This window comes from Panicum virgatum, chromosome 1K (assembly GCF_016808335.1).
Source record: "Panicum virgatum strain AP13 chromosome 1K, P.virgatum_v5, whole genome shotgun sequence".
NCBI classification, from domain to species: domain Eukaryota; kingdom Viridiplantae; phylum Streptophyta; class Magnoliopsida; order Poales; family Poaceae; genus Panicum; species Panicum virgatum.
Genome location: NC_053136.1, coordinates 18,865,945 through 18,892,939, shown reverse-complemented (window position 1 = coordinate 18,892,939; position 26,995 = coordinate 18,865,945). Strand labels below are relative to the sequence as shown.

The window sequence follows — 26,995 nt, the reverse complement described above, 5'->3', positions numbered from 1 at the left end:
CCTAACCCGATCAGAGAGAGTGGGCTGCAGCGGCGGGAAGCGCTACCACGCCATCGCCGGAGTGCCGTCACCACCGCGACGTCACCGCACCTGTGCCACGCCTCCGCGACCTCGTCGCCCACAACATCTCTGCTCTGCGCATCGCTGCCCTAGCGCAGAACTACTCCGACAGACTTCGACTTCCACGACGACGCTATGGAAGTCGGCCAGGTTTTCCTCACTGTAAAGTTCTTTCCCACTGGATCTCCTCCTAGACGTTCCTATGGATACTAACAATTGGCACTCTACTTGTCTTCAGTTATTCGGATCCAATTTGTTCATGTTATCGTATTTGGTTGCTTGTAGTTATGCCTATTATTTTTAAACAAATAAAATTTAAATAGAGCAATAATAAACAGATTATATATTTTTTTGAAAAATTTAGGCACTAGTTCATATTTTTTAGATTTAAAATAAATTAATTAATTTTGATTTTTAGCTCTAATTTGAATTTTATTTTTTAAATATGAAACTACCTTGGAAACCATCCAAAGAGCCAGACTTGTCTGGTTTTGCAACAGTTAGATGACCATTGTTATTCGATTTTGTAGTTAAATGTTGAGAGTCGAACTTTTGCGATAGTTCAAGGATGTAAACCGAACTTTCCTATTTTTTGAAAAGACAGTCCATTTTTGGGTGATTCAGCTATCAAGTCAACATAATGGCCTCCAGACATGGCCGCCGGAGCGCCTGGTGGCTCTCACTGCGAGGATAGTTTCTGCTCAAGAACTGGCTGTTGTTCGGAGACTTTTGCAGCACAGATGGAGCAGCTGTGCGGCTGAACCGGCAGTGAGCCAGCGCCAGCCGATTTTTGCAGCTAGGAGTTGGTTACTCGGGATGTCAGCAGCTATAGCAGGCTGCAGCAAACTGCTTGATCCACATGGTTTTATGTGAAGTAATCGTAACCCGCTGATGAAGAGTAGCACTCATTTCGTAGACCTACTACCTATGAATTGAACCTATCCTAATGTCCAATTATTGTATGCTGGAATATCCAGTTTGCAATTGTTTCGGCTGTTTCATGGAACTTCCAATAAACGTGTTGCATTGTAAAAGAGCAGGTGTCCGAAGCAGGACAGCATGCTCCATTAGCTAAAGCTTTGCCCAAGTCCTTACTAGGACTAAGAATCATCTACAGTACCTATAAGACCTAAAGAGATGTATGTAACCACAGAGATTGCTGTAGAAACCATGTACAGCTTATCTACAGCCCAAAATACTACACTCCAGCCTCTCTAGTGATGAATAAAGAGACTAATCAGCTGCTTTAATCATCACAAAATTGCGTATAACCCTATATCTCAATCTGACAACCTTTAGTTTTAAGTCTGTAGACCACCAAAATAGCCTAGTTACTGATTTGTGTGGGCCGCCATGCAAGGGTCATATCAGCCCTGGCAGTGGAAAAGGCAGCTTCTATCTGAAAGTATGCCTTGAGAATGAATCCATGCGATAATGTTACTTTTTCTTCGAAATTTTTGGGTTCTTGCACATGCGGATACTTGAAGGAGTAACCTCCACTAGCTCATCTTCTTGGATAAACTCTATGCAGTCATCCAAACTGTAGCTTAAAGGTTCATCAAGTACCACTGCAAAATAGAAAATACAGAAAATTAAGCATACTTTGATCAAAATCTAAGAGTCAATAACTATGAATATTAGTGGAGTCATATTAGCATTTCCAAGTATATTTTGGGCATTTCGGCACTTGCTTCTTCTCAGGAAGAACCACCTACACTGTCTTCAATACATGACTATATACTAGTATCTCTGCTCTTTTTCAAAGATTTTACCATTTATATCACAGCAGCTATCAGACCATTTTACAAGAGATAACTCACAGTACATAAATTTGTTGGCAGGTCTGGTAGATAAAAAAATGGAAATCACCCAACTGCTGAGTGCTAAGTAAAAAGAAAGTTTTACCTGTAGTTTCCTTGTTGGAACGAACATTTGTAGCAGCTTTTTTCTTGCACACATTAATTGCTAAATCACCAGGTCGCTGATGGATACCGACAATTTGACCTTTGTAAACATCCTGCCCAGGTTGGACAAACAAGAGACCTCTTTCTTGTGCATTAAGAAGTGCGTAAGAAGTAGTGCTTCCATCTTCAAATGCAACCTAAATCAGTTTGTCCAAGTTAGATGCTAGGAAAAATTTAAGGATAAGCTTCATTGCTTTGGAACTTATTCATACCAAGGATCCCTGATCACGAGAGCTAAGATCTCCAGCCCACGAGCCATAGCTGTCAAAAATTGTGTTGAGTATAGCTCTGCCACGAGAAGCTGTAAGAATTGCATTCCGAAGTCCAATGAGGCCTCTGGTAGGAATCTTGTATTTCAGCAATGTTGTTCCCTCCGGCCTACCATTCAAAGCAATTATCAGTAAGGCAGTAAGTCAATATAACGAAGAACCAGTACGCAATAGCCTGGGGCATAATATAATTAATACAAGACAAGTCAATAACTAAGCATATAGTTTCCCTCTTTCATTGAGAAACCATGCCTTTAATTAATTAGAACAATTCACCTGATGCATGATTTCTACGCTAGATAAGATAAACTATCCATAATTAAGGACTGATACAGCAATAAAGTGAAGTCACAACTCCCAACTAAAGTTGTGAAAACTGACCATGGAAGAACCCACAGCAAATTGACCAGTTTGTTGGATTTTATCACTTTGGATTTGGATAGGTTCACAACGATCTTTGAGCTTTTCTTTCCCAAACAAAATTGTTCCAAATATACACAACAGATAATGACACTAAAGAGTATACAGTTAAGTTTACTTTTAGTCCCATACTGCATACACTTACTGTTATGACCGGCCTCACGTACAAGATGCGAGGTGCGCAAGGTGGCTAGGCGGCTGGTGCGCCAAGGGGCCAAGGAGGCCATTTATCTTCAGATTATTATCACATATCCAGATAAGTGTCTTTTGTGTGATCAGGAGGACGAGAACATACAGCATTTGCTCATTGGGTGTGTGGTCGCCAGGCAGTTTTGGTACTCCCTCCTTCATAGTGTTGGCCTCTCTCAGCTGTCTCCGGCGGTTAACGACTCTCCTTTCGAAGCATGGTGGGAAAGGGTGGCAGCAGCAGTTACTGGAGATGTGCAGAGAGGGCTAAACTCGCTTATCATCCTTGGTGCTTGGTGTATATGGAAGCATAGGAATAACTGCGTTTTTAATGGGGCTTCCCCAAGTGTTGCCAGCATGCTAAGCATGGCTAGAGATGAGGCTCATTTGTGGACCCTGTCAGGTGCCAAGGGTCTTGCCTCTCTCTCGGTCAGGGTTGTTGGCTAGGATGTTCTTGTCCAGGGTCTTGGGTCGCTCTTACATGTAACAGGCGATTTATTCCCCCTCTAGTTTGGGTGTGTGTGGGTGTGTGTGGGGGTCTTTCTGTATGACTCCAACCTTCTTCTCTTAATACAATAATACGCAGCTCTCCTGCGTGTTCGAGAAAAAAAAATCCCGGCGTGGGCGATGGGATCGGCACCTGCGCTGGTCTACACCGCGGCTGTGACGACCACGCCGTCCGCTACACACACGACGGCGCCCAGCTTCACCCCTCCGACTGCCGCCACCCAGGGTCCTTCCTATGGCGGCATGGAAGGGGACTCCGACGACAACCAATTGAACGGTGCCCCTACTGGCCACCCAGCTCCGCCGCGGTACTACAAGTTGGAGTTCCCGACGTTCGACGGCGGGGTGGATCCGCTGAATTGGCTCAACCAGTGCGAGCCATTCTTCTGTGGCCAACGCACCTTGGCTTCAGATCGCACCTGGCTGGCCTCGTATCATCTTCGCGGCGCCGCGCAGACATGGTACTACGCACTAGAGCAAGATGAGGGCATGCCCTCCTGGGAGCGCTTCCGCGGCCTGTGCCAGCTTCGTTTCGGGCCACCGACACAGGGCACACGGCTGGCTGAGCTTGCGCGGCTGCCCTTCCTCTCGTCGGTACAGGACTACTCGGACCGCTTCAACTCCGTCCTTTGCCATGCAAGCAACCTCAACTCTCTCCAGAAGGCCAAATTGTTTGTGGGTGGCCTTCCCGAGCACCTCAAGGCGGACGTGGAGATGCGCAGCCCGCAAGATCTTCAGTCGGCGATGTACTATGCGCGTGCGTATGAACGCCGCGCGATCGCCCTCGGCACGACACCGGCAAAGCGCGGCTACCGGCCTCCGGTGGGGCGTTCTACACCACCAGCATCACCTCGTCAGCAGCTTGCCGCATCGTCTGGAGGGGTGAGCACTCCAGTCCAGCCGACAGCACCCGCGCCGTCGCGATTCCGCCGCCTCTCGCCGGCGGAACAGCAGGAACGTCGTCGCCAGGGCCTGTGCTTCAACTGTGACGAGCCGTACGTCCGTGGCCATGTGTGTCAGCACCTCTTCTACCTCGTCAACGACGGCTACGTTGACGACGACGTTCCGGCGGAGGCCGCAGTGGCAGCCATGTTCCAGGAGGAGCGCACGCCTGCCCCCACGTCCCTGGACTCCACCTGCGACGCCCCACCCGCCGGGGATCCGCCCACGGTGTCCCTCAACGCTCTCGCGGGCGTTCGCACGGAGAACTCCATGCTGCTGCCCGTCACCGTACGTGGTCAATGGTTAGTGGCCCTCCTCGACTCCGGCTCGACGACGAACTTCATCCACGCCGACCTTTTCAGTCGCTTGGGGCTGAACACTACTCCGCACCCCTCGCTGCGGGTGCTGGTGGCCAATGGGGACCTAGTACCGTGCCAAGGGGTCGCCCGCGACGTCGCCCTCGCCATCAGCTTGGAGGAGTTCACCGTCACGTGCTTCGGCATCACCTTGGGCGAATTCGACCTCATCATGGGCGTCGAGTTCCTCCGGGCGCTCGAGCTCATCCTATGGGACTTCGAGGGTCTCTGCATGACCTTCACACGCCGCGGCCGCCGCATCCAGTGGCGCGGGCTAGGCGCTCCGCACGTCGACACTCGGGCGCTCAGCACTCGCGCCGTCGCCGCCTCGCCAGGGCAGCCCCTCCTCGACCACCTGCTCCTTCAGTTCGCCGCGGTCTTCGACGAGCCGCGGGGGCTGCCGCCAGCACGCCTGTATGACCACAGGATCCACCTCCTGCCGGGCACCGCTCCTGTCGCCGTCAGACCCTACCGCTACCCGCAGCTACAGAAGGACGAGCTGGAGCGGCAGTGCGTGGCCATGTTGCAGCAGGGGATCATTCGGCCCAGCACCTCTCCGTTCTCCGCCCCAGTGCTCTTGGTCCGCAAGCCGAACAACACTTGGAGGTTCTGCATCGACTACCGCGCCCTCAACGCAATGACCTCCAAGGACAAGTTCCCGATCCCGGTGGTGGACGAGCTCCTTGACGAGCTTTACGGCGCCATCTTCTTCACGAAGCTGGACTTACGCTCGGGCTACCACCAGGTGCGCATGCACCCGGACGACATCGGCAAGACGACGTTCCGCACTCACGAGGGGCACTACGAGTTCTTGGTGATGCCTTTCGGCCTCTCCAATGCGCCAGCCACGTTCCAGGCGTTGATGAACGACGTCCTCCGCCCATACCTTCGCAGGTTCGTGCTGGTGTTTTTCGATGACATCTTGATCTACAGCTCCTCTTGGGCGGAGCACCTGCAGCACGTCGCCATCGTCCTACGGGCTCTTCAAGATCACCACCTCCACCTCAAGCGCTCCAAATGCTCGTTTGGGGCGTCTTCGGTGGCCTACCTCGGCCACGTGATCTCCGCCGGGGGGGTGGCCATGGATGCAGATAAGGTGGAGGCCGTGGCTTCGTGGCCTGTCCCGCGCTCCGCTCATGCGCTGCGGGGCTTCCTGGGGCTGGCCGGCTACTACCGGAAATTCATCCGGGACTTCGAGATCATCGCCGCCCCGCTTACGCGTCTCTTGCGGCGAGATGCGTTCGCTTGGGACGAGGACGCCGAGACGGAGTTCCGGGCGCTTAAGGGCGCCGTCACCACCGGCCCCGTACTCCAAATGCCGGACTTCGACAAGGGCTTCGTGGTGGACAGCGACGCTTCGGGTGCGGGGTTTGGTGCCGTCCTCCACCAGGGCGCCGGACCCCTCGCCTTCTTCAACCGGCCATTTGCTGCTCGGCATCTCAAGCTCGCTGCGTATGAGCGCGAGCTCATTGGCTTGGTGCAGGCTGTTCGACATTGGAGACCGTACTTGTGGGGGCGCCACTTTCTGATCCGAACGGACCACTACAGCCTCAAGTAGCTGCTGGATTAGCGGCTCTCCACCGTTCCTCAGCACTAGTGGGTCAGCAAGCTGTTCGGCTTCGACTTCGCTGTGGAGTACCGCCCGGGCCACCTCAACATCGCCGCGGACGCCCTCTCCCGCCGGGACGAGGAGTCCTCTCCTTCCGCGGATGGTACAGTGGTCGTGGCAGCCCTCTCGGGGCCATCCTTCGCCTTCCTCGACGACGTCCGCCGCGCGACAGCTGCGGCGCCCGACGCCGTTCTTCTACTGGAGCGCCTCCGCGCAGGCGAGCTGACCGCAGCTTGGCGCGAGGATGCGGGGCTCTTGCTGCACGGCTCCTGTATCTTCGTCCCCGACGTTGGCGACCTATGCCAACAGGCCCTGCGACTGGCTCATGGCGCCGGTCATGAAGGGGTCCAGAAGACACTGCACCGCCTCCGCTCGGATTTCTATATCCCGGGCGATCGCTCACTGATGCAGGACTGGGTGCGCACCTGCGACACGTGTCAGCGCAACAAGACCCAGACTCTACGGCCGGCTGGGTTGCTGCAGCCCCTGGAGGTTCCGTCTCAGGTGTGGGCGGACATCTCTATGGATTTCATCGAGGGGCTTCCGAAGGTTGGCGGCAAGTCGGTCATCCTCACCGTCGTCGATCGCTTCTCCAAGTACGCGCATTTCATCGCGCTCGGCCACCCCTACACGGCAGCGTCGGTCGCCCGTGCCTTCTTCGACGATGTTGTACATCTACACGGCTTCCCGACGTCCATCGTCAGTGACCGCGACCCAGTGTTCACCGGCAACGTCTGGCGCGATTTGTTCAAGATGGCGGTTGTCACACTTCGCATGAGCACGGCCTTCCACCCTCAGACGGACGGCCAATCGGAGGTGGTTAACAAGGTAATCGCAATGTATTTGCGGTGTGTTACAGGAGATCGTCCGCGTGCGTGGGTGGATTGGCTGTCGTGGGCGGAGTATTGCTATAATACGTCCTTCCATACCGCCCTTCGCGCCACGCCGTTCGAGGTGGTGTACGGCCGTTCCCCGCCGGCCATTCTGCCGTACCGGCCGGGAACCGCGCGTACTGAGGCTACGGATGCTCTTCTCCGCAGCAGGGATGAGATGCTCGCTGAGGTCCGTAAGCGCCTCATCCAGGCGTAGCAGCTGTCGAAGTACTACGACGCCAACCACCGGGATGTGGAGTTCGAGGTCGGCACGTGGGTGTGGCTGCGCCTCCTTCACCGCACGACGCAGTCCCTCGACCCCCGTGCGCGTCAGAAGCTCGGGCTGCGATGGGCGGAGCTGTTCGGGGTGCTCGAGCGCATTGGCAGCGTGGCGTATCGTCTACACTTCCGGAAGGCGCCCGCCTACATGATGTCTTCCACGTCAGCCTCCTCAAGCAGCATCACGGCGACCCTCCAGGGGCGCCGAGTTCCCTTCCTCCGACACAGGATGGCCGCATTGTGCCTATCCCTGAGCGCGTTTTGCAGTCCTAGCAGTGGCGAGGTGCATGGCGCCTCTTGATCCAGTGGCGCGGCCTGCCAGAAGAAGAGGCGACGTGGGAAAGTCGCGAGGACTTCACTGCCGCTTATCCAGAGTTCCAGCTCGAGGATGAGCTGTTTGCGAAGGCCGGGAGAGATGTTATGACCGGCCTCACGTACAAGAGGCGAGGTGCGCAAGGTGGCTAGGTGGCTGGTGCGCCAAGGGGCCAGGGAGGCCATTTATCTTCAGATTATTATCATTAGGGGTTTTCTTGTTAATTAGCGTGAGACATATAAATACTTGTGTAAGACTCTTGGAGAAATTAAGGCGCTGTTTAGTTGTTCACATGTAAACACAAAAAAGCCGTAAACGCATTAAAGTGAAACGGAATCTTGCTAATTTGAAGCACTAAATAAAGTCTATTTACAAAACTTTTTGCATGGATGGACTGTAAATCGCGAGACGAATCTAATGAGCCTACTTAATCCATGATTTGCAACAGTGATGCTACAGTAACCATCCGCTAATTATTGATTAAACATGGATTAATTAGCATCATTAGATTCGTCTCGCGATTTACAACCCATCTATGCAAAAAGTTTTGCAAATAGACTTCATTTCATACTTCAAATGCCATCTTTACATCTTTACATCTTTTTGCAAAATGAACTAAACACCCCCTAAGCAGAAACATATTATTGTTTCCGGCTTCCCCACGGGAGCCGGCCCTAGCCCTAGCGCCGCCTTCTCCTCCTGCGCCGGCCACAGCGCCCTCTCGCCGCCCTCGCCGCTCCTCGCCTCGCTTGCTGCCCACGCATCCCTACAACCTCCGTCCAATCCCCGGTAGGACTAGGGTTCCTAACACTTACATTGGTGCACAGAGTATGAAACTTATGCTTAGACCATTATTTAGTAGTACATTTTGATTTACAGGGTGTACTTTTCTTTTACTCAGGGACCAACGAGGTAGCTAATGTGGCCAAATTGCCCCTGTTAATTCTGAAGAAATGTATGCAGATCTGTTCTCCTGTCTCTCAGCATGCAGCCACGCAGGTTGCCAGATATTAATGAGTCCATGGCGCGGGTGCCTCTCAGTTACCTATTGGACACTGCTAGTGCACGCATCCAGATTATCAATTGCTGCAATTGCCTTGCATATGCATGGGTAGGACTACCGACACCCATTTGTGCTTTGCAAACTGAAAATGCCTGATAAAAATGAACAGCTAACAGAAAAAAGGACACCCTGAGTACTTGTAGTTACAGAAATACTATGTTAAAAATAACAGAAAATAGGTTATTCAATGATGAAAGTGTGGGACTGGAGCACTGGACTCCAAGGTCATTCTAAGAACCAGTTGAATTCTCTATTTCTGATGAATCATAACAATGATAGCAACAGTTCTTATCACTTTCTGTTTTCTATATCCAAATATTGTACAGAGTATAACCAGCATTTCACCAAAGATCTGATGAAGTAATGAAAGTATGGTACGAACCCGCTAGCTTCCATGTTAACCATTTGTCCACGCCTTTTCCCCAAAAGCTCAACAACTGAGCCCATGTACTCCTCTGGAACCTCAACAGCAGCTATCTGGAGCACAGTAACGTGGGCAAATGAGTTACATAAATAATAAAGTAATAAAAGAGGAGGTTTATTGCCAATAGATCAGAAAAAAATATGTATTACAGCTCTATTATATATTTATTCAATAAAGTATAAACTTACCTCGTAAGGCTCTAGTAGTTTTCCATCCACTGTCTTGTTTATAACCTTTGGAGGTCCAATCATAAATTCATATCCTTCTCTCCGCCTACAAAGTTCACATTGTTCTTAAGACAACCAGAACTCGAATTACTAATAGTAACAAACTTATGTTCTTACATATTTTCTATCAATATTGTGAGATGCAGTGTGCCTCTTCCACTAACAAGGAATGTATCAGCAGTCTCCCCATCTTCTACTTTCATTGCCAAATTCCTTTCAAGCTCACGATATAACCTGTCACGGAGGTTTCGGCTAGTAACATATTTCCCCTGTGATAAAGAGAATGAGAAGAAGCAAATATGTCAGTATTCCAGAAAAAGAGAATAAATCCAACTATTCTATTATATTAAACATGGCATGGTATATTGCACAAATGATGTGATGACACAATAATGGAGGGCAATCATTTACACAATTCATTAGATATAGATGACATTTAATTTAACAGCACACACCTTGTTATTATTTTCTTAATTACATGTTAACAAAAAAATTAAATCATAACAATGTCAAAGTACTTTGACTTTTTATAATATACCATTAACATTTTCATGTAAAAGCTGAAAAAAATCTTCTACATATAGTAGTGGTTTTTAGAAAGTTGACAGTATGAATTTAGAACAACTAATGCAGGAGATCTTGAATGAATAATCAAGATCAATTTTATGGATTCTCTTTAACACAGAATAGCATGCTAGAAAAAGAGACAAATATTTTATGTCAGCATGGAGGATAGCTATACCTCCCGTCCAACAAAAGGTGATGTATTGATGGAGAAAGACATTCTGACTGTTGGCTCCTCCACTTTGATAGTGGGCAATGGTGTCCCTGTAATTTTATCAGCTATAGTTTCCCCAATCTGGATAGTTCAAAGCATACAATCATGTTATAAGGATAAAAATAAACTGAAAGAATTGAATACAAGTTGAACAGACACATACCATGATATCATTCATTCCACATACAGCACAAATGTCACCAGCACTAACAGATTCAACTGGAACGCGACTGAAGTTTTGATAAACAAAAAGCTCACTTACTTTGCCAACCCTGCAAGCATCATGTGGTGTACAAACCTGCAAATATCTTAATCAGTAGAAGCTTGACTGCAATAAGCCAATAACAGCTGAAGAAAATTTCTACTTTTATTCCATGGAAGACTTAATAATACTTTGAACCAATAATCAAATAAAAAATTTGACCAGACAAACAGGAATTAGCAGGCACTGTAAACACAATAATTTCTGACCATATCATTAACGTTTGCTAACATGCATGTTGGAGTGGCAGTAAGAAAATGGGATGCACCAAATGAACTTCTAAATTGTAGATAGAGAGATATGGAGTCTAGTTTAGGTCTCAGTGCTTGAGAGAATAGTTATCTAGTTCTTTTAATAAGGCGTTTTTGTACAGGTTTTTGCCCAAAACAAAAACCTGTGCTGTAACTTTGGGTTCTTTACACCTTTTTCTTCTTAATATGTTGATACGCAGCTCTCCTGTGTGTTCGAGAAAAAAAGAGATATGGAGTCTGCTCAGGCCTCAACTAACCCCAGCAGTTTCTTAATCTTATATGTTTGCTTTACTCACTGACTTCCTCGAAAATTGGAGATGAATAAAAAGGCAGCAAGCCCAAATAGAGGCATATCCTAGGTACTCATAAAAATACTCTACATTTTATATCCTTGCAATGAAACTCAATCTGACAATACTTTGCACAACATATATGTGATGAGAACCATATACCACCTCATTATAAATGGATATTTTTCGTTTCAAGCACATGCAGAGTACGAATTTCAATCTCTCCATAGGGTGAGCCTGTCTATGATGCTACCATGTTCCTACGTAGAATTTTCTCACTGGAATATTCATGTTTACTGAAAGAGATGTAATTTGTGTGGAATAATTGCTTGATTAATTGGGAGATACACAGGTTACATATATAGGGCTGAGAATAGCTTGGGGCTAAAGGAAACCCCGAAACCAAATCTACTCAGGACTCTAACTAACCATATCTCTAGCTTGGGGCTAAAGGAAACCCCGAAACCAAATCTACCCAGGACTCTAACTAACCATATCTCCCTAACCAAACACAGGGCCGGCCGGCTTATACATGTCTAGCGCAGGACCCACACACAAGTATATACAGAATCTGTCTAACATTTACATTGCCATGCAGAAACATGCACAAGAAGAGCTGATTCATACCTTGACTTCCATGCCACGCTGAAGTTCTCCTGCATGCAACCGTCCAATTGCTATTCTTCCTTTGTGCTCATCATATTCAGTATTAGATACCTTGATAATAGTCAGCAATTAGAATTAACAAAGACACAGAGATAATGGAGAATTCGGCACTGAAGATAAATGGGGAAGCCAGAAAGCCAGCTCAGCAGAAATTTGTACACGATAAAATAATTGGAGCTTTACAAAGCATAAAGACTGATAGAAGCAACAAAATAGATAAGATATTCTGTGTTTGGTGAGTTTCTGTGTTCAAATTAGCAAGGGCACTCTTGTAGCAGAAATGCGAGTAAGTGTAGCAGAAACATTCTTGTAGCAGTATTAGCTGTCCATGACTAACAAACTTTTCTTGATTGTGAATGTCATAAAAAATAATTCACTTCCAGCAAAGTTTTCCCTTTTAGTGAATATCAGATATTAATCATCTTTAACAAATGCATATAACTTAGTTTTCCAAGACATGCTTTTCAGCATTTAGAATAATGTTGTTGCTTCATACTTTATTGATAGAGACATAGACTCCCTCTGTTCTACAATACAGGATGCGCTTTTCTTTTTCGATCTTGTCCATGTTTACAATGCGCGTACAATTTTCAGTTCGGTAATGAACCACTATGCCCCTGATAACTCCTTTGTTTTAAGTAGTTAGCAGTAATTGGTACGCATTCATTTGGTAGGTCACTCCAAGGGGGCACCTGCATGTACAGCTGTATTTCCTACTCCAGTGCATGCTGAGAAATGAGAGGCCCAAGCACTGTGAAGCATGCATGCTTATGCAATAAATAAAGCTGATTTTGTCACTGTTGGGACCTTGTCTGTCCTTTAGGCAAAATGAAGCATGACTTCTAAGTTCTAACATAGGAGGGAGGGAGTAACTATTTAAGCATCTACATAGTTTTACCACAAATGACTGTAAGTTATTAACAAATACAACATAAAAGAAACTATAGTTCTACAGTTTAGGAGGCACTATTTGTGAAATAAACTGATAATTACTAATAATGGAAAACTATTTCAGAGAAGCTACTAACTAAACTATCACCAAGACTGATACACACACGTGACACCCATGAAAATGAGATGTGTCAACTTTGAACAATAGCGAGCACCATCAATGCAAATCAGAAACAGAAAATAATGTACCACAAACAAGGAAAGAAACACCAAAGTTTAGAACTCACGAGCATTTGCAGGGCACCATCTTTCTCGATGCGTGGCTCTGGGATGCATCTAAGAATAGCCTCAAACAACGGTCCTAGGTCATCGGCCAAATTTTCTGGAGATAGCCCAGCCTTTCCTTTAATTCCACTTGCATAGACTGTTTGGAAATCACACTGGCATATTGAAATAAAACATGAACGTGAGGGCTAGGATATGACGTGTGCTGATAAAATAAAAACAAATTAAAAGAACAAAGATTATAGGTTTAACTACTTTACCTGTTCATCAGTTGCATTTAATTCGATAAATAGTTCAAATGTCGAATTCACCACAAACTCAGGACGAGTAGTTGGTCTGTCAATCTTGTTTACAACTACAACAACAGCATGTCCAAATTCTAGAGCTTTCTTCAGAACAAACCTTGTCTGTGGCATAGGCCCCTCTACAGAATCAACCTGTACAGCATACATGCTTTAATTAATCAGATGATATTGCACACAATTCTTCAATGTATATTTCTACACTCCTCAGAAAATCAATTTGATAGGGACTTGGGTAACTAACATGTAGCAGAAAATGAACATATATACTGTCGTGATTACAATTTTTTATTGAATATATGCATAAGCCATGTCAAAATGTGGCAGCATCACAATGACTATGTCTGGGAAAACTAACTGCAGTAATAAACATTAGAAGTCAGAAAGTGTGTCAAACCCAAAAATAGCTACTGCAGAAAAGAAAAAGATGTCATCATTTGCAATGAAACAAAGATGAGTTAGTACCACTAGGAGAACTCCTTCCACCATGTTGAGAACACGCTCAACCTCCCCACCGAAATCTGAATGTCCAGGAGTATCAATTATATTGATTTTAGTACCCTTATACGTTATTGACGTATTCTTGCTCAATATTGTGATTCCTCTTTCTCTTTCCAGATCATTGGAATCCATTATTCTTTCTTGCACAACTTGATTATCTCGGAAAACCTGCATAAGGTATGCAGTTAAGGCAAACAAACAAGGAGATCCATTCGCAGTAAATGCACTACTGATTTTTGGTACTACATGGCGACGGAATGGTAATTCAATGGATAAAGTTCTGTAAATGGTTTCTAATTTATCTCATCAAAGTAGTTATAAAACCCTGCAGTACTATTTAGTTTAACATTTATACATAGAGAAGGGTTCCAGACTGAAGAGTGACGCTATTTTATCAAACGAAGGATCCAGGTTTTTCACTAAACCAGACTTAACTGATTGAATAAAACCAAACAATAGGTTTCTTGTGGGATGGGTTCGAATCAGTTTCTAGACCGCTTATGGACCTCTACAAGTTGCACATGTCGACCATAATCAATCTGGATTTTGCAAGGTTGTAACAGTTGACATTTTTTTAGTAAAATATATGAATGGTCATTATACTTGTCGATGTGTTTCAGTCATTGTGATTGAATGTACCTTGGCTTGCCTTAACATTGAATCCACCAGAGTTGTCTTCCCATGATCAACATGAGCAACAATTGCTATATTCCTCACATCTCTTCTAGTTGCTTGACTACTCTTCCCTGCTGAATAAACCAGTGAAGAATGCACATAAAATTGGCATGGTGTCAACAGAGCATAAGGAAAGTCGACGTACATAGAAAACAAAATGGCACGAAGGAAATTTCGGGAATCATCAAGCAGTCATTCCAATGTTACGAAGCCACAAGGAAGGTGAAGAATATGATCTGAAATGCACATGTCTTTCGCATGAACTGCTACTTTGGCCAAAATAAAAAAATCAATGGTGAAGTCGACAATAATGACCAGGAATCATCAAATTTCATCAAAGTGCTGCCTATCTAATTGTAGAAAATAGAAATGGGCCAAAATATATATATTTTTTTGAAACGAACCAGCAGGAGAGCTGCCTATTGTATTAAAAAGGAGGGGCAAAGTCTAGAGTAAATGGGCCAAAATATATTAGATGCTCACAGATACAGCCATCAAGTTACACATGAGAAGCCCCACCAAGGTCGTTAACATACCGATCACTCAAATGGACTGAGGACCTCACTACGCCAAATTACTGATCAGAATGCAAAACACCTATCAACGGCGCTAAATACTAATCCTACTCCCCAGGGCCCAGGTACGAACCTCAGCGCCGTTCCCTGATCGATTAAAAAAAAAACTCCCAACGCCGTCCGGGAGTTTGAGAAGCTATTAGCGAGCGAGTTGGACTACCGGAGGGAGCCGGGGAGCCGGCGACTTCCTTGACCTCCTGCTCGAGCGAGGCGGAGGCCCTGAGGGAGCGTGGCCTCCGGCGTCGGGGCACCCGCAGCGCGCAGGGTCCGGAGGCGGCGAGGTGGGCGGAGCTGGCCGGCGGCGGCGCGGCGCGGCGGGCGGCGGGGACGCCCCGCAGAGTGAGGGTCTGCATCTGCATGGCGGCGGCGGCGGGGTGGTAGCGGGAGGGGTGGTGCCGCGGCGGGTGGCTGCGGATGGGGTTGGGGGGTTTTGTGGAGGGCGGGCGGGCAGCGGGAGGCTCGGGAGTGGCGGTGGAGCCCCGGCGGATAACGGCCACCGGCTCTACCTGGCTTGGGTTGGAAGCCACGTCGGCTGCCGGCACGGTTGGAAATTACCATATATTTTTTCTCATGCTTTTTCGAAAATGTTCCTAGCCTCTTGATATATACTCCGTACACGCGAACCTCGAATGCAAAGAATAATGTGAAACAACTAATTATATTAATTAACATGTGCCCTGTAAAGAATAGGCACCTAAAGCCTGCAATTAAGACAATTAAACATAGGCAACGGCAAAATAGGAAAAAACCAAGATTTAATTTGTGCCCTGAGCATGTCTAAATAAGAGAAACAGAAAAAAAAATCACATAAAAAACCTTGGTCGTACAAGAATCCAGCACCAGAAATGAAATGCGAACTATACCGGACAAAGTCTGATGCAGCTAAAATTAGAAAATCTAGTGCATTCTTCCTCTTCATCCACAACAGTGAGTTGACTCATGAGAATAAAAAATAGTTAGACACGTTCGGTTGATTCGGCTAAGCCCAACATCAAATAAAAAAAATATGTTCTTCTTAAGTATTGCTCGGGAGGTGTACCATCTTCTTTTGCAGCTTTGTTTATTCGTACGAGTTGATGCAAGGAGCTACTCAAATGTTGGTTGGACTGGCCTGACATGCATATACAAAATCCCGATCAAGCTGTGAATCTCTCTGATGATAGGCCTGAAAAGCCAGTAGAATGGGCAAGGTTAGGAGTTGTAGCACTGACAAGCTCACAGCCAAAGCCTCCATTTACAGCATGTTGTATTATCGATCCTCATTTGATGTTTTTTTTTCTCACCTCTGGGCTAGCTCTCTAGCCTACATACAGCCATGCCATCATGCTCATGCAACAGTGCAAAAGGGTCAAACTTGTACAGCAATCTGGTTGGACTTGCTTGTTGTTGGTTTTGATTAGGGTCTTCCGGACCAAATACTTGATGTTAGTTCTTGGTGTTTCATATGGTGGTGGCGATAACTGTTTCATATTGAAGTTGTCAGCTGAAATTCTAGCAAATGTCCGGGAAGTTTATTCATGATAGAAGTGCAGTTGGTTGGGATAATGTAGCCATGTGGGAGTATTATTTTCAAGTGATTAGTCAAGTTACTAGGGATTACTTCTGTGACTTCGGAGGTGATGACATCTCAACTCTTTGGAGTGCATTTGAGCTAGAGGAGCCCATGATTATATGGGAAAACCTTGAGATAAAAGACATGCGATTGAGCAGTGTCACCGGAGAAAGTTTTGTAATACATCTAAACAAGGATCAAGATGCTTATCAAAGCCATTTCCGTGATCCACCTACCTATGCCGATTCGAAACTAAGATGAAACCCTATTGCCCAGCAATGCTAAGCCTAAGGTAGGTATGCAATGTAGTATAAATAGTCTAAATGGATATAAAGGCGTATGTTTAGGTGCCTTAGCTTGGTGTGTATGTTTTTCAGGGTGGGTGTTAGGGCGGGGAGGGGGGGGGGGGGGGGGCATATGCTCTAGCGGTGAGCACACTACTACAAATTCTGATTAATTGCGACCTCTGTTAAGGGTGGGCGGGTAGGCCTGCGCACACCACTTAGCGGCATCCTGCCGACCACTTGGCGCCCCCAACAAAACGGTATCTTCTTGGACCATAGGGAAGGAAGCTTCCTAGAGACATTCGCTCATGCAGCCTACGTAGAGTATTTCGTTACTCATCATGTTCTAATAACTCAGATCGCAACGAGACGTAAGAGTCTCCACGACACAGTATCTCACTGAAATCAGAAAGATCGACTCTTCCCCAACAAATAAACTATCAACCTCTAGTTGAATTAATTCAACTAATTCATATATTTTTCTGTAACAAAAACAATTAACTATTAACCAAATAAGCTATGCCAACCCAAACATTGGTAGTTTTGAGGTAGTTATAAAATTCTCACACTTCTTCGACTCGAATAACAAAAGAAAGAATTTTTTTGTAAAGTAAAATTAAGATCTTTGCTTTTACTTATAGCATTCTTTCTTTTACCTAAAAGAAAGAACTAAAAATAAAAAAGTATTTTTTTAATCCATACCAAAATGGATCATTCTGGATATTTAAAGAATCACAGATCGAGATCGTTTTTGCTTAACCAAAGAAGGACCCTTCTTTTTTACAAATAATACATCAAAACAAAAATTGATCTCGATCATAAAGGGATAAGTCTCATTTTCTATACAGTGTTTTACCTCATTAATCATGAAAATAAAGATATTAAATATGATTGGACTTAGCGGCATCCTGCCGACCACTTGGCACCCTTTCTTCTATAGCAGCTTATGATTTCGCTTCGATACGCATCGCCTAACATCGCAACATATTATTTGCTATGTACGTTTCCTTTCGCAGGCAATGGGGATCTTCTACATGACGAGCAAGGAGGTCCTCCAGGTGAACGCTGTCATCCTAGCGTTGTTCATCTTGGGCCCCGGCTTAGTGTCGAGCTAGCGAACACGTGCATCACGCCCTACCGATTCTACAACAGGCAGCACTTGTCCACTAACTCTTCCTCTTTGTGATCCTGGCGTCGTGCTACCTGGCGAGCTAGGTGCTCCTCGTTGTCGCCATGGAGGAGGGCGAGAGCCTCCAAGTGCTTGGCACGGTGGCATTTTTTTTCTTCATTTTGGCATTTTTTTTGCAATTTTCAATTAAAATAATATTATTTTAAAAAAATGGGGGGGGGGAATATGCCATGTTTCTTATGTTACTCTTTTCTTCATTAGCTTTGTTTACTATACAAGATTTTTCTATTATGGTGAGAACACTACTAAAAAACGTTGATTTGTCCCGGTTGGGAAACCCCCAGTCCGGGACAAAAGGGGGTGTCCTTTTGTCCCGGGTCTGGCAACCGGGACAAAAGAGGACCTTTTGTCCCGGTTGGTAACACCAACCGGGACAAAAGGTGTTGCCAGCGCCCACGTGGCTGGCGCACCCTTGTCCCGGTTGGTGTTACCAACCGGGACAAAATGTCATTTTTTTTTCTTGTTTTCCTTTTCTCAATTCTTTTTCTATTTCAATTATACTTTTGCATTACAATTAAACTTATGTATTGGAATTCAGTGTGTATGATCTCCACTAATATATATATATAGTTACTTATATAATATTTGTCCTAGATAGTTTTCATATATAAATTAATTCACTTATATATATATATATATACACACACACATATATTATTGGAGTGCTTATATATATAATACATACATACTCATAAATAGAAATTTAATACATACACACATATATATTTACATAGGTATATTCGTTCTTAATTACATATATATGCGTATATTATCATATTTGTTGGGATTGTCAATATTAGATAGTACATCATAGTAGAATTCGCCTTTTGGATCGAGGACTTGCTCAACAATAAATCCGGACAATTGTTCTCGAATCGCCATAATCTTTTCCTCCGGTATGAGTTTATCGCGCATCTCCTCGACCTATGGAAAAAGGGGATAATTAATTTCGACTAATTAAAATACGAGTTCAAATATTAACAAGTTTTTTACTTACTTTCTCCTCCCAATCTGTCCAGCCCTTTGGAGGACCTACCAGACCATGGATGTTCTCGCATACATAGTATGCGCATAAATTAGTGTCTTGTTTCTGCCTCATACACTTTAAGAGAGAAGAAATTATCAGGTATTTACATGAATATATAATAAAACTAATGAATCGTGCAACGAATCATCCAAGTGCGTACCGCAAAATCTGTCTTGATCTTCAATTCCTTGTCAAATTTGCCTGGATGATTTTTAGCGAATTCTTTCCAAATCCTGTGCATGATTAGAACAATTATAGTCAAGTAACAAAGTGATTCAAATTATCGGTCATCGACGGAGTAGTGGTAGAATTACTTTTTCATCATGTTAAGAAGATTTTCGTATTGTTCTGGAGGTCTCCTCAATGAGTCCATAACCACGAGTAGGCTCTTCTCGGGAATTATGATAATTAGGACCCAGTGTTCACTGCAAGATTATACGGAGGCAGTTCTTGGTAGTTAAGGTTTAAACAATTCGATTACAGAATAGAAAGAGTTAGACGGAAGGAATCACTCACGCAAAATTGTAAGAAAACAATATCATTTGCTTGTTGTGATGAACGCTTATGTACTTGAACAAGTTTTGGTATAACTCATCGGCAGTGTCGCGTAGAATCCTCCAATTACAAGTAATTGGGTCGATGAAGCCGAGGTGAGAGTATCCCTTTCACCTGCAAGTTTGTATCTCCATTCTACATGATACCGAATAAATCAAGAGATCAGTATGTTGAGATCATGCAAAACAATACGTAAGGAGAGTAAAATACTTACAGAACCCACAAGCCGACCATAGAGATGTCGGGGGCCTCCTGAGGGAATAGTTGGTAAATTTCTTCCCAGTTTATCCATATAATGGCCTCCCCCCATAAAAAATCATCATCTTTAATCTTTGCGCCCTGCATGAAGATGCAATCGGCCATCGCACGCATGTAGTGCTGGTGCAGCTTATACATTTGCGTTGGAAGCACGGACACTACTTCGGGGGTACAAGAGTTTTGCCGATCTCATACGTCCATTTGACGACCACATCGGCCTTTGGAATATCTTCTCCCCCTGCAATCTGAGTCGCCGTCAGGTTTGATTCTTTCAAAAATGTAACAAAGTCTTGTTCTTGCGTCCCCTGTAGTCTCTGGGCTGCTCGCTGGATGTTTGGCCCATAGATGCAGTCACCAGTCAATGGGTCCAAGCTTCCCTCGTGACCATAAAACCAGGTCCTTGACCTTTCAGGCCAGTTCATGGTCGCAGGTTGGATGCCTCTGTCAAGCAGATCCTGCTCCATCTTCTCTCATTTGGGTATTGCAAGCTTGTAGCCTCCTTGGCCTAGAGTGTGATGGTACACTTTCTTCGAGGCGTTGTCTTTGGCCTTCTGCACCTTCTGAAGCCCAAGCTCTGAAGACTTGTATTCCACAAATGCATCCCAGTGACCCCTGAGCTTTTCGAGCTCGCCGGTAAATACGGGTGTGGTCCCGGTCTTGATATATTTCTTCGTCAAAATTTTCTTGAATGATTGCAGCTGTTCGGCCATCTTACTCAGGGTCCAGCGCTTGCATATCTCTTCGGATTCAGCTGGAACCGTGAAGTTTTTCTTAAGCTCCCGCCAGCACCATTCTTTTTCTCTTTCGGGTACCGCATCCCGTTCCTCGCTTGGATTGGAAGCTTTCCAGAGCCTGAAGCTGATCGGGATGTGGTCCCTGACAATACATCCGGATTGTCTTATGAATTTTTTGGCGGCAGCTTCTGGAGCGATCGGTTCGCCATCTGGAACAACTTCCGTTATAATGAACCGCCCTTCCAGTTTTTTTGTCGGGCCCCGCTTCGTCTTTTTCTGCTGCGACGATGATCCAGACGGCTATAAAAAAACATTCATAGTATTCATATAGATTCAGATGAAAATATGATTTTCACTACAAATAAGTATAGTTGTGATATGTACATTAGCACTTTGTTCACCAGCAGCGTCATCCTGAATAGATGGTGGCTCAATTCCATCACCGGACATATTCAAATATATGTCGGTATTGCTTCCATCATCAGCTTGTTCAGGGACATCTCCTTGACCTTCGCCAATCATATTCAACAGGAAATGTTCGTCTTCCGCGTCTATGTGTCGCGGGTCCATCGTAACTAAAATATGAATACAAATAAAACCCTTAAAAAAATTCTCTAAAAAAATGTACATATTTGCGAGGATTGGATCAAAATTCGTTTACATGGACGAGGTCGAGAAGGGGACTACGTTTGGATCGGACTACGTTTACATGGACGTTTAGATGGCAAATACTCTAACCATTTCCAAGCGGTAACGAGAAGGGGACTACGTTCGGTAACGGTTTGAGTATTGAACGAGTGAGCGACCGAGTGAGTGAGTGTGTGTGTATGTGAGTGAGTGAGTGAGCGAGCGTCAGTGAGAAGGAGAGAGCGTCGGTGAATATAAAGAAGTAATATAAATGACACCTTTCAATTAAGAATAAAGAATACATGTAATTAAAGTATTTGAATGACATAATTAAATAATAAATACATGATAAATTAAAGTCTATGAATGACATATGTAAATAATGAATACAAGATAATTAAAGTCTTTGAATGACATAATTAAATAATAAATACATTATACACTCTCTAATTCTCTAATACATTATACACTCTCTATTTAAATAATTAAAAGCATTTCCTTCTCTATTTCTCTCTAAATTCTCCATAATTCTCACTATATCTAATAACTAAATTCTAGATAATATCAAATAATGGAAACCTTATACCTTAATTAAATTCAACAAAAATATCTCTATAATTAAATTGTCGTTAATATTTACTAATAGAAACAAATAATATATATATAATTCTAAAGTAAAAAAAAGAAATGGCCGGCGACCGGCCCATACCACGTCGGGGACAAGGACGACGGCGCGGCGTCGGCGTCGAGGCGTGCCAGTGGGTGGAGTAGCGGCGAGGCGGCGGCGCGGCAACATCGAGGCGTAGCCGGCGGCGCGCAGGGGCGGGGGACGGCGGCGTCGAGGCATACGACGGCCGGCGCGACGGAGGCGGGGCCGGAGCGGGCCAGGGGAGGCACGCACAGGGTGGAGGACACGGCAGCGAACCTCACCGGCGACTCCAAAGGGGCGGAACGGCGGCGTGGAGGCGGATCGAGCTCGGGCGCGCGACGCTCGTGGGGGATGATGGGGGACGTCGACGGCGCTCGGCGACGGCGGAGCTCGGCACCGACGGCGCGATGGGGGCGGCGGAGGTCGGCGGTGGCGAGCAGGAGGCGCGGTGGGAGCAGGGGACGACGGTGGCGCGACACAGATCAAGAAAACCACCAAGTGTTGGGGAAGGGGGAGGAAGAAAGGGAGATATAGGGGTGGGGGCCTTTTGTCCCGGGTGGAGCCACGACCCGGGACAAAAGGCCCTTTTGTCCCGGGTGGTGGCTTCACCCGGGACAAAAGGCCCCGCCTTTTGTCCCGGGTCGTGGCTCCACCCGGGACAAAAGGTAGTTTTGGGCGGGCCGGAAAAATTCCCAGCCCGTGGCCCACCTTTAGTCCCGGGTGGATCTACCACCCGGGACAAAAGGGGCCCGTTTTCCCTCATTCCTACCAAATCTTATGTTTGTGTTTTGTTTCTTTTTACTTCTCTTTTTAAAATAGGCTTTCATTTGTTAATTCAGTTAATAAATTTTGATTCCAAAAATTATGGAACAAAATTTCTTATCTCTATATAAACTTGATACATGCAACAAAAATAATTAATTTTCATTCAAGTGATTGGGTCAACGAAATATCTAATTTTTTTGAAATCATATTTGTTATTTTGACCATGCAAAAATATATTAGGTAAACAATTTTTTTCAAACTGTTGCTTTTCGACAGAAAGTGGATTCTATCACGATATTAACGTTTAAAAAGTGAATTTTACATAAAATTAAGTAATTTCATGATATTAATGAGTAGTGTGTGAGTTTGAGAGATAGTGTGTGTTAGTGAGAGAGTATAGTGTGTTAATGTGAATGTAATTTCATGAAATAAATAAAATTAGTTCAGTAATCCATTATTGAATGAAAATTATAATTGAGTCTGGCTCGGGCGGGGGGGGGAGGGAAGGGGATAAGGGGGGCCAAGGCCTTTTGTCTCGGTTGGAGCCACCAACCGGGATAAAAGGCCACCCTTTTGTCCCGGTTGGTGCCTCCAACCGGGACAAAAAGGCCCCTGTCCCCCCCCCGCTGGCCTGGCTAGCCGTTGGACCCGGGACAAAAGTCACATATTGTCCCGGGCCCAAAGACTGCCGGGACAAATGGTTTGAAATAAATGCCTATTCTGTAATAGTGGAATGATGAAATTTAATATCGATTAGGGCCTCTATGTCTATAGGCATTAGAGATCTTGTTTACTACAAGTTCGCGAGGATGACGGTCTTCTCCAACTGATGATCTCGTGCGAAGCATTGTCTTTTGGGTGGAAAGATAAAAGGTCTAGCATTGATTCATCCAAACAAGTAAGAAACAAAGGGCATATGATTTTGTACCAAATTGACAATGTAAAACAAACTGCAGATTGCAATTTGTAGCTCTTAATTTAGTTTTACCCATTATCTTTGATTTCCCGAATCCATTTTGACCTCTGCTAAAAGAAGCAGCAACAACCATCAATAAATGGAGGCCCACAAAATTGGATAGCCCAATGATGATCAATGGTTAATAAATGAAAGCCCTAGCAAAACCGTGGGTGAGCTGAACGTTACCGAGTCATCGTAATAATTTTTTGGAATTCAAATATTAAAATTTATGGATTTGCCTATATTTTAACAAGGCACATTTTGCCGGCCACCTCTAGACAGGTGTAGCGCCTTGTCCCCTGATATTTTCCTTGTCGTTGCTCATGGGCTCATGGCTTGCTCTGAGCCTATGCTTTGACCAAAGCTTTCTGCTCTCATGGTATGAGATAGATGAGGGCCATCGCGCCCTGTTACGTGACTGGCTCGCTTTTGACCAACCACGCGCACTCTGGAGTCTAGATGCTAGGACTGGCAGCGACGACACCCGCCGTGAAGCTGAGGAGTAGGCCCGACACGACGCCGAGTCACCAACGAACGACAACGCCGCTGACGCCACCGGACATACTCGCCCGGCCCCCTCGTTTGCTTTGTATAGTGTTATTATAGCAACCCTGGTTCTTTCCTGTATAAGAGCATCTCCAAGTGTTTGCTAAAATTAGCTTGGCAAAAGTTGGGTTTTAGCAACTTGGCAAAAGATATGCCAAGTAAAAACAAAGTACATCTCCAATAGTTTGATATTTTAGACTTGGCAAAATAAGAAAAGAAGGCCCACAAGGAATTGTTGCTAGCCTGTTTCACGCACCATCGTGGCCTGCTTCACGCCGTCGCCATCGCGGCCTGTTTCACACAGCATCGCGGCCTGTTTCACGCCGTCGTACACTTGATGAGTTTATTGATGCACACAAAAGGATCAGAGACAAGGAAACACATATGCAGTTGAAAGAAGACCTCATCGAGCACCTTTGGAACCATTATCCGGACTTGTATTAGCTGTATATAAAATTTTATATATGAGACTCATGTATCTTGTCATCAAACATATGTCCTGTCATTTAGACTCATGTATGCTTGTTTCGGTTGGTCATCAAACATGTGTCTCATTTAGTTCACTGTCATTTCATTAGCTTGTTGTGGTCGCCAAATCAGCAGCAGCTAGCAGGTGGCTTCCAGGATCATTGCAGCTAGCAGGTGGTCATTTCATTTGCTTGTCATTCAGGTGCAGGTGGCAATATCATTCAGTCACTGAATGACGAGCAGTTAGCAGGAGCAGCAATATCATTCAGGTGGCAATTCATTGCAGCTAGCAGCTAGCAGGATCATTGCAGCTTGCAGGATCATTGCAATGAACATTCAGGTGCAGGTGGCAATATCATTCAGAAACATATATGAACATTCAGGTGCGGGTGTCAATATCATTCAGAAACATTCAGGTGCAGGTGGCAATATCATTCAGAAACATTCACAGCAGTACCAGAACATATATGATTATGCAATTCTTGCATTGACAATCACGAACAGAAACTAAGGTTCAGTAAACGGATACATAAACTTCAATAAAAGTTGTGCTCAATAAAAAAAAACAAACTAAAGCTTTCAGGATTAGAACTAAATTTAATTTGCCAAACGCCTAGCGACAATCTTCTGTTGCATCGTCTCATAGTATTGACGCTGTAGCGGGGTGAGGGAAGTCATGTCGATTGACATTATTTTTTTCTCCTCTTTAATCAATTCTGCTTCAGCTTTTTTTTCATCAATTGACACTCGCCTCTTCTCTATCTCTAATGCAACCAGGAACCTCTCCTCTTTTGCCTTTTCCTTTTCTTTGTCGAAAGCCTCTTTCTTGGACCACATCTTGTCCAAAGCTTCCATGCAAGCGTCGCCACCACCGCCTCGCCTAAGTGCTTCTTTTGCCTTCTTTACCCCCGGTGGCCTTTTGCTTGCTTCGGTTTCTGGAGCAACTTCCTTTGCTGCATCTTCATCATTGTTGGTGCCTTCTGTATTCCTTGGTCTGGACTTCTGTTTTTTCTTGTTTGATAGTTTTTCCATCTCGGCAAGTTCAATCCTCTTGGTTTTCCACTTGTCCTCCTCCTTCAATATATTCCAACAATGTATAAGAGTAAATGACTTATTGTCATTGTCTAATTCCTGGTACAACTTGGATGCTTCTGAAATCTGTTGAGAGAATTTGGCAATATATAAATGTGCAGTTCAAATAAACGAAGTTGATTAAAGTAAATATTCAACACATATTGTATACCTTGTCTTGGATAGTTTGTCCACTTTGATTCCTACGCTCAATCTTATCATAGCAACAACAATACTTGTTCACTTGTGACTGAATTGTCAGCCACCTATGCATAATGGAACTCTCTGTCCTCACAGCTGCAGTTTGCTTGTGTTCCTCAAAGAAAGCATGAACTCTACTCCAAAACGTGGAACGAGATTGATTGGCACTGTTAATAGGATCTTTGCTAACATTCAACCAGCAAGAGCATATAACTTCGTCTTCCTTCCAATCAAAATTTTTTGTCCTCTTCGATCCCTTTGTGTTGCGACTTGGCTGCACTTCCACATGGGCTTGTTGACCTTCGGAAGTAATGCCTTGTGTGATCGGAATGTTGAGGTCGTCCTCCATACCACCATTATCTTGATTGAGAAGAATGTCTGTCAAGAATCCATCTCCTTCCATTTGAATGGGTCTACAAAAAAATAAGATCAATGACCAGAGCCCCCCTAGTGCAAAAAAAAAAATGAGATCAGAACTAGTCTAAACTATAGTCTGAACTAGGCTGAACTTTAGTCTGAAACAATGGGCTCGCTCAATGATTTATTAACACTAGTAGCTTGGCTATAGTCTGAAAAAAATGAGATCAGTACTAGTCTGAACTAGTCTGAAATATAGTCTGAAATATAGTCTGAAAAAAATGAGATCGGACAATGGCAAATGGAAGGAGTTCTGCCGTTCTGGTCTCTAGTCTAAACCAATATGCTAGTCTGAACTAGTCTCAGTATCCCTAGTCTGAACCAATGAGATTGCGCTCTAAACCAATATGCTAGTCTACCAGATCCCTGCACAAATTCATCTCCCCCAAAGCTCTAAATTCAGATCCCTGCACAAGGTGGCCACGCGCTTCGGCTCTAACCTGGCGGCGGAGTGCGTCGTGGACTCCGCGTGCGAGCATGAGTACCCGGCCGCGACACCGCAGGGCCTTCTACCACATCGACGGCCGCGTGCCAATCGACACTCCGGCGACGGCGTCTTGGACTCCGTCGGCTTCGAGCCCATCGGAGAAACAGCGGCCAAGGAAAAATCACAATCGAGGAGGAAGAACGAACCTGACCTGGCGGACTTGGCGAGGAGAGTGACGGGATCGATCTGATGGGGAGGACAGGTGATGAAAAATCCTCGTGAGCGCGGGAGAGAGGCCGA

The 26,995-nt window shown here is 45.2% G+C and overlaps 2 protein-coding genes across 5 annotated transcripts; both read right to left on the bottom strand.

Moving 5' to 3' along the window:
• Positions 1 to 1,037: 1,037 nt before the first annotated feature.
• On the bottom strand, positions 1,038 to 15,449 carry LOC120698339 (putative elongation factor TypA-like SVR3, chloroplastic). 4 transcript variants are annotated; one of them, XM_039981898.1, is made up of 14 exons: positions 15,128 to 15,449; positions 14,357 to 14,466; positions 13,682 to 13,885; positions 13,175 to 13,351; positions 12,917 to 13,069; positions 11,700 to 11,789; positions 10,433 to 10,567; positions 10,234 to 10,350; positions 9,609 to 9,760; positions 9,453 to 9,537; positions 9,223 to 9,317; positions 2,237 to 2,402; positions 1,966 to 2,161; positions 1,038 to 1,628 (listed from the first exon to the last, which is right to left on the bottom strand). In XM_039981898.1, the coding sequence occupies exons 1-14, from the start codon at positions 15,324 to 15,326 to the stop codon at positions 1,498 to 1,500; spliced, it is 2,010 nt and encodes a 669-aa protein (XP_039837832.1). In that variant the 5' UTR covers positions 15,327 to 15,449; the 3' UTR covers positions 1,038 to 1,497. The 4 variants fall into 4 exon arrangements, with proteins under 4 accessions (XP_039837832.1, XP_039837841.1, XP_039837849.1 ...); XM_039981907.1 differs by having other exon boundaries at positions 14,357 to 14,463; positions 15,128 to 15,420; XM_039981915.1 differs by lacking the exon at positions 15,128 to 15,449 and adding an exon at positions 14,538 to 14,592 and having other exon boundaries at positions 14,357 to 14,463.
• A 9,544-nt stretch (positions 15,450 to 24,993) lies between these two features.
• LOC120698330 (glutathione S-transferase T3-like) lies at positions 24,994 to 26,995 on the bottom strand. Its single transcript, XM_039981885.1, has 3 exons — positions 26,907 to 26,995; positions 25,823 to 26,264; positions 24,994 to 25,737 (listed from the first exon to the last, which is right to left on the bottom strand). The coding sequence occupies exons 2-3, from the start codon at positions 26,252 to 26,254 to the stop codon at positions 25,177 to 25,179; spliced, it is 993 nt and encodes a 330-aa protein (XP_039837819.1). The 5' UTR covers positions 26,255 to 26,264; positions 26,907 to 26,995; the 3' UTR covers positions 24,994 to 25,176.

What these genes read in the sequence shown, in the direction of transcription:
- LOC120698339 (XM_039981898.1), bottom strand. Translation starts at nt 15,326, where the DNA reads ATGCAGATGCAGACCCTCACTCTGCGGGGCGTCCCCGCCGCCCGCCGC. An exon ending in AACTACTAGAGCCTTACGAG is followed by an intron (nt 9,318 to 9,452) that starts GTAAGTTTATAC and finishes ACTGTGCTCCAG; the next exon opens with ATAGCTGCTGTTGAGGTTCC. An exon ending in TTCCAACAAGGAAACTACAG is followed by an intron (nt 1,629 to 1,965) that starts GTAAAACTTTCT and finishes TCTATTTTGCAG; the next exon opens with TGGTACTTGATGAACCTTTA.
- LOC120698330 (XM_039981885.1), bottom strand. Translation starts at nt 26,254, where the DNA reads ATGGAAGGAGATGGATTCTTGACAGACATTCTTCTCAATCAAGATAAT. An exon ending in GACAAACTATCCAAGACAAG is followed by an intron (nt 25,738 to 25,822) that starts GTATACAATATG and finishes TTCTCTCAACAG; the next exon opens with ATTTCAGAAGCATCCAAGTT.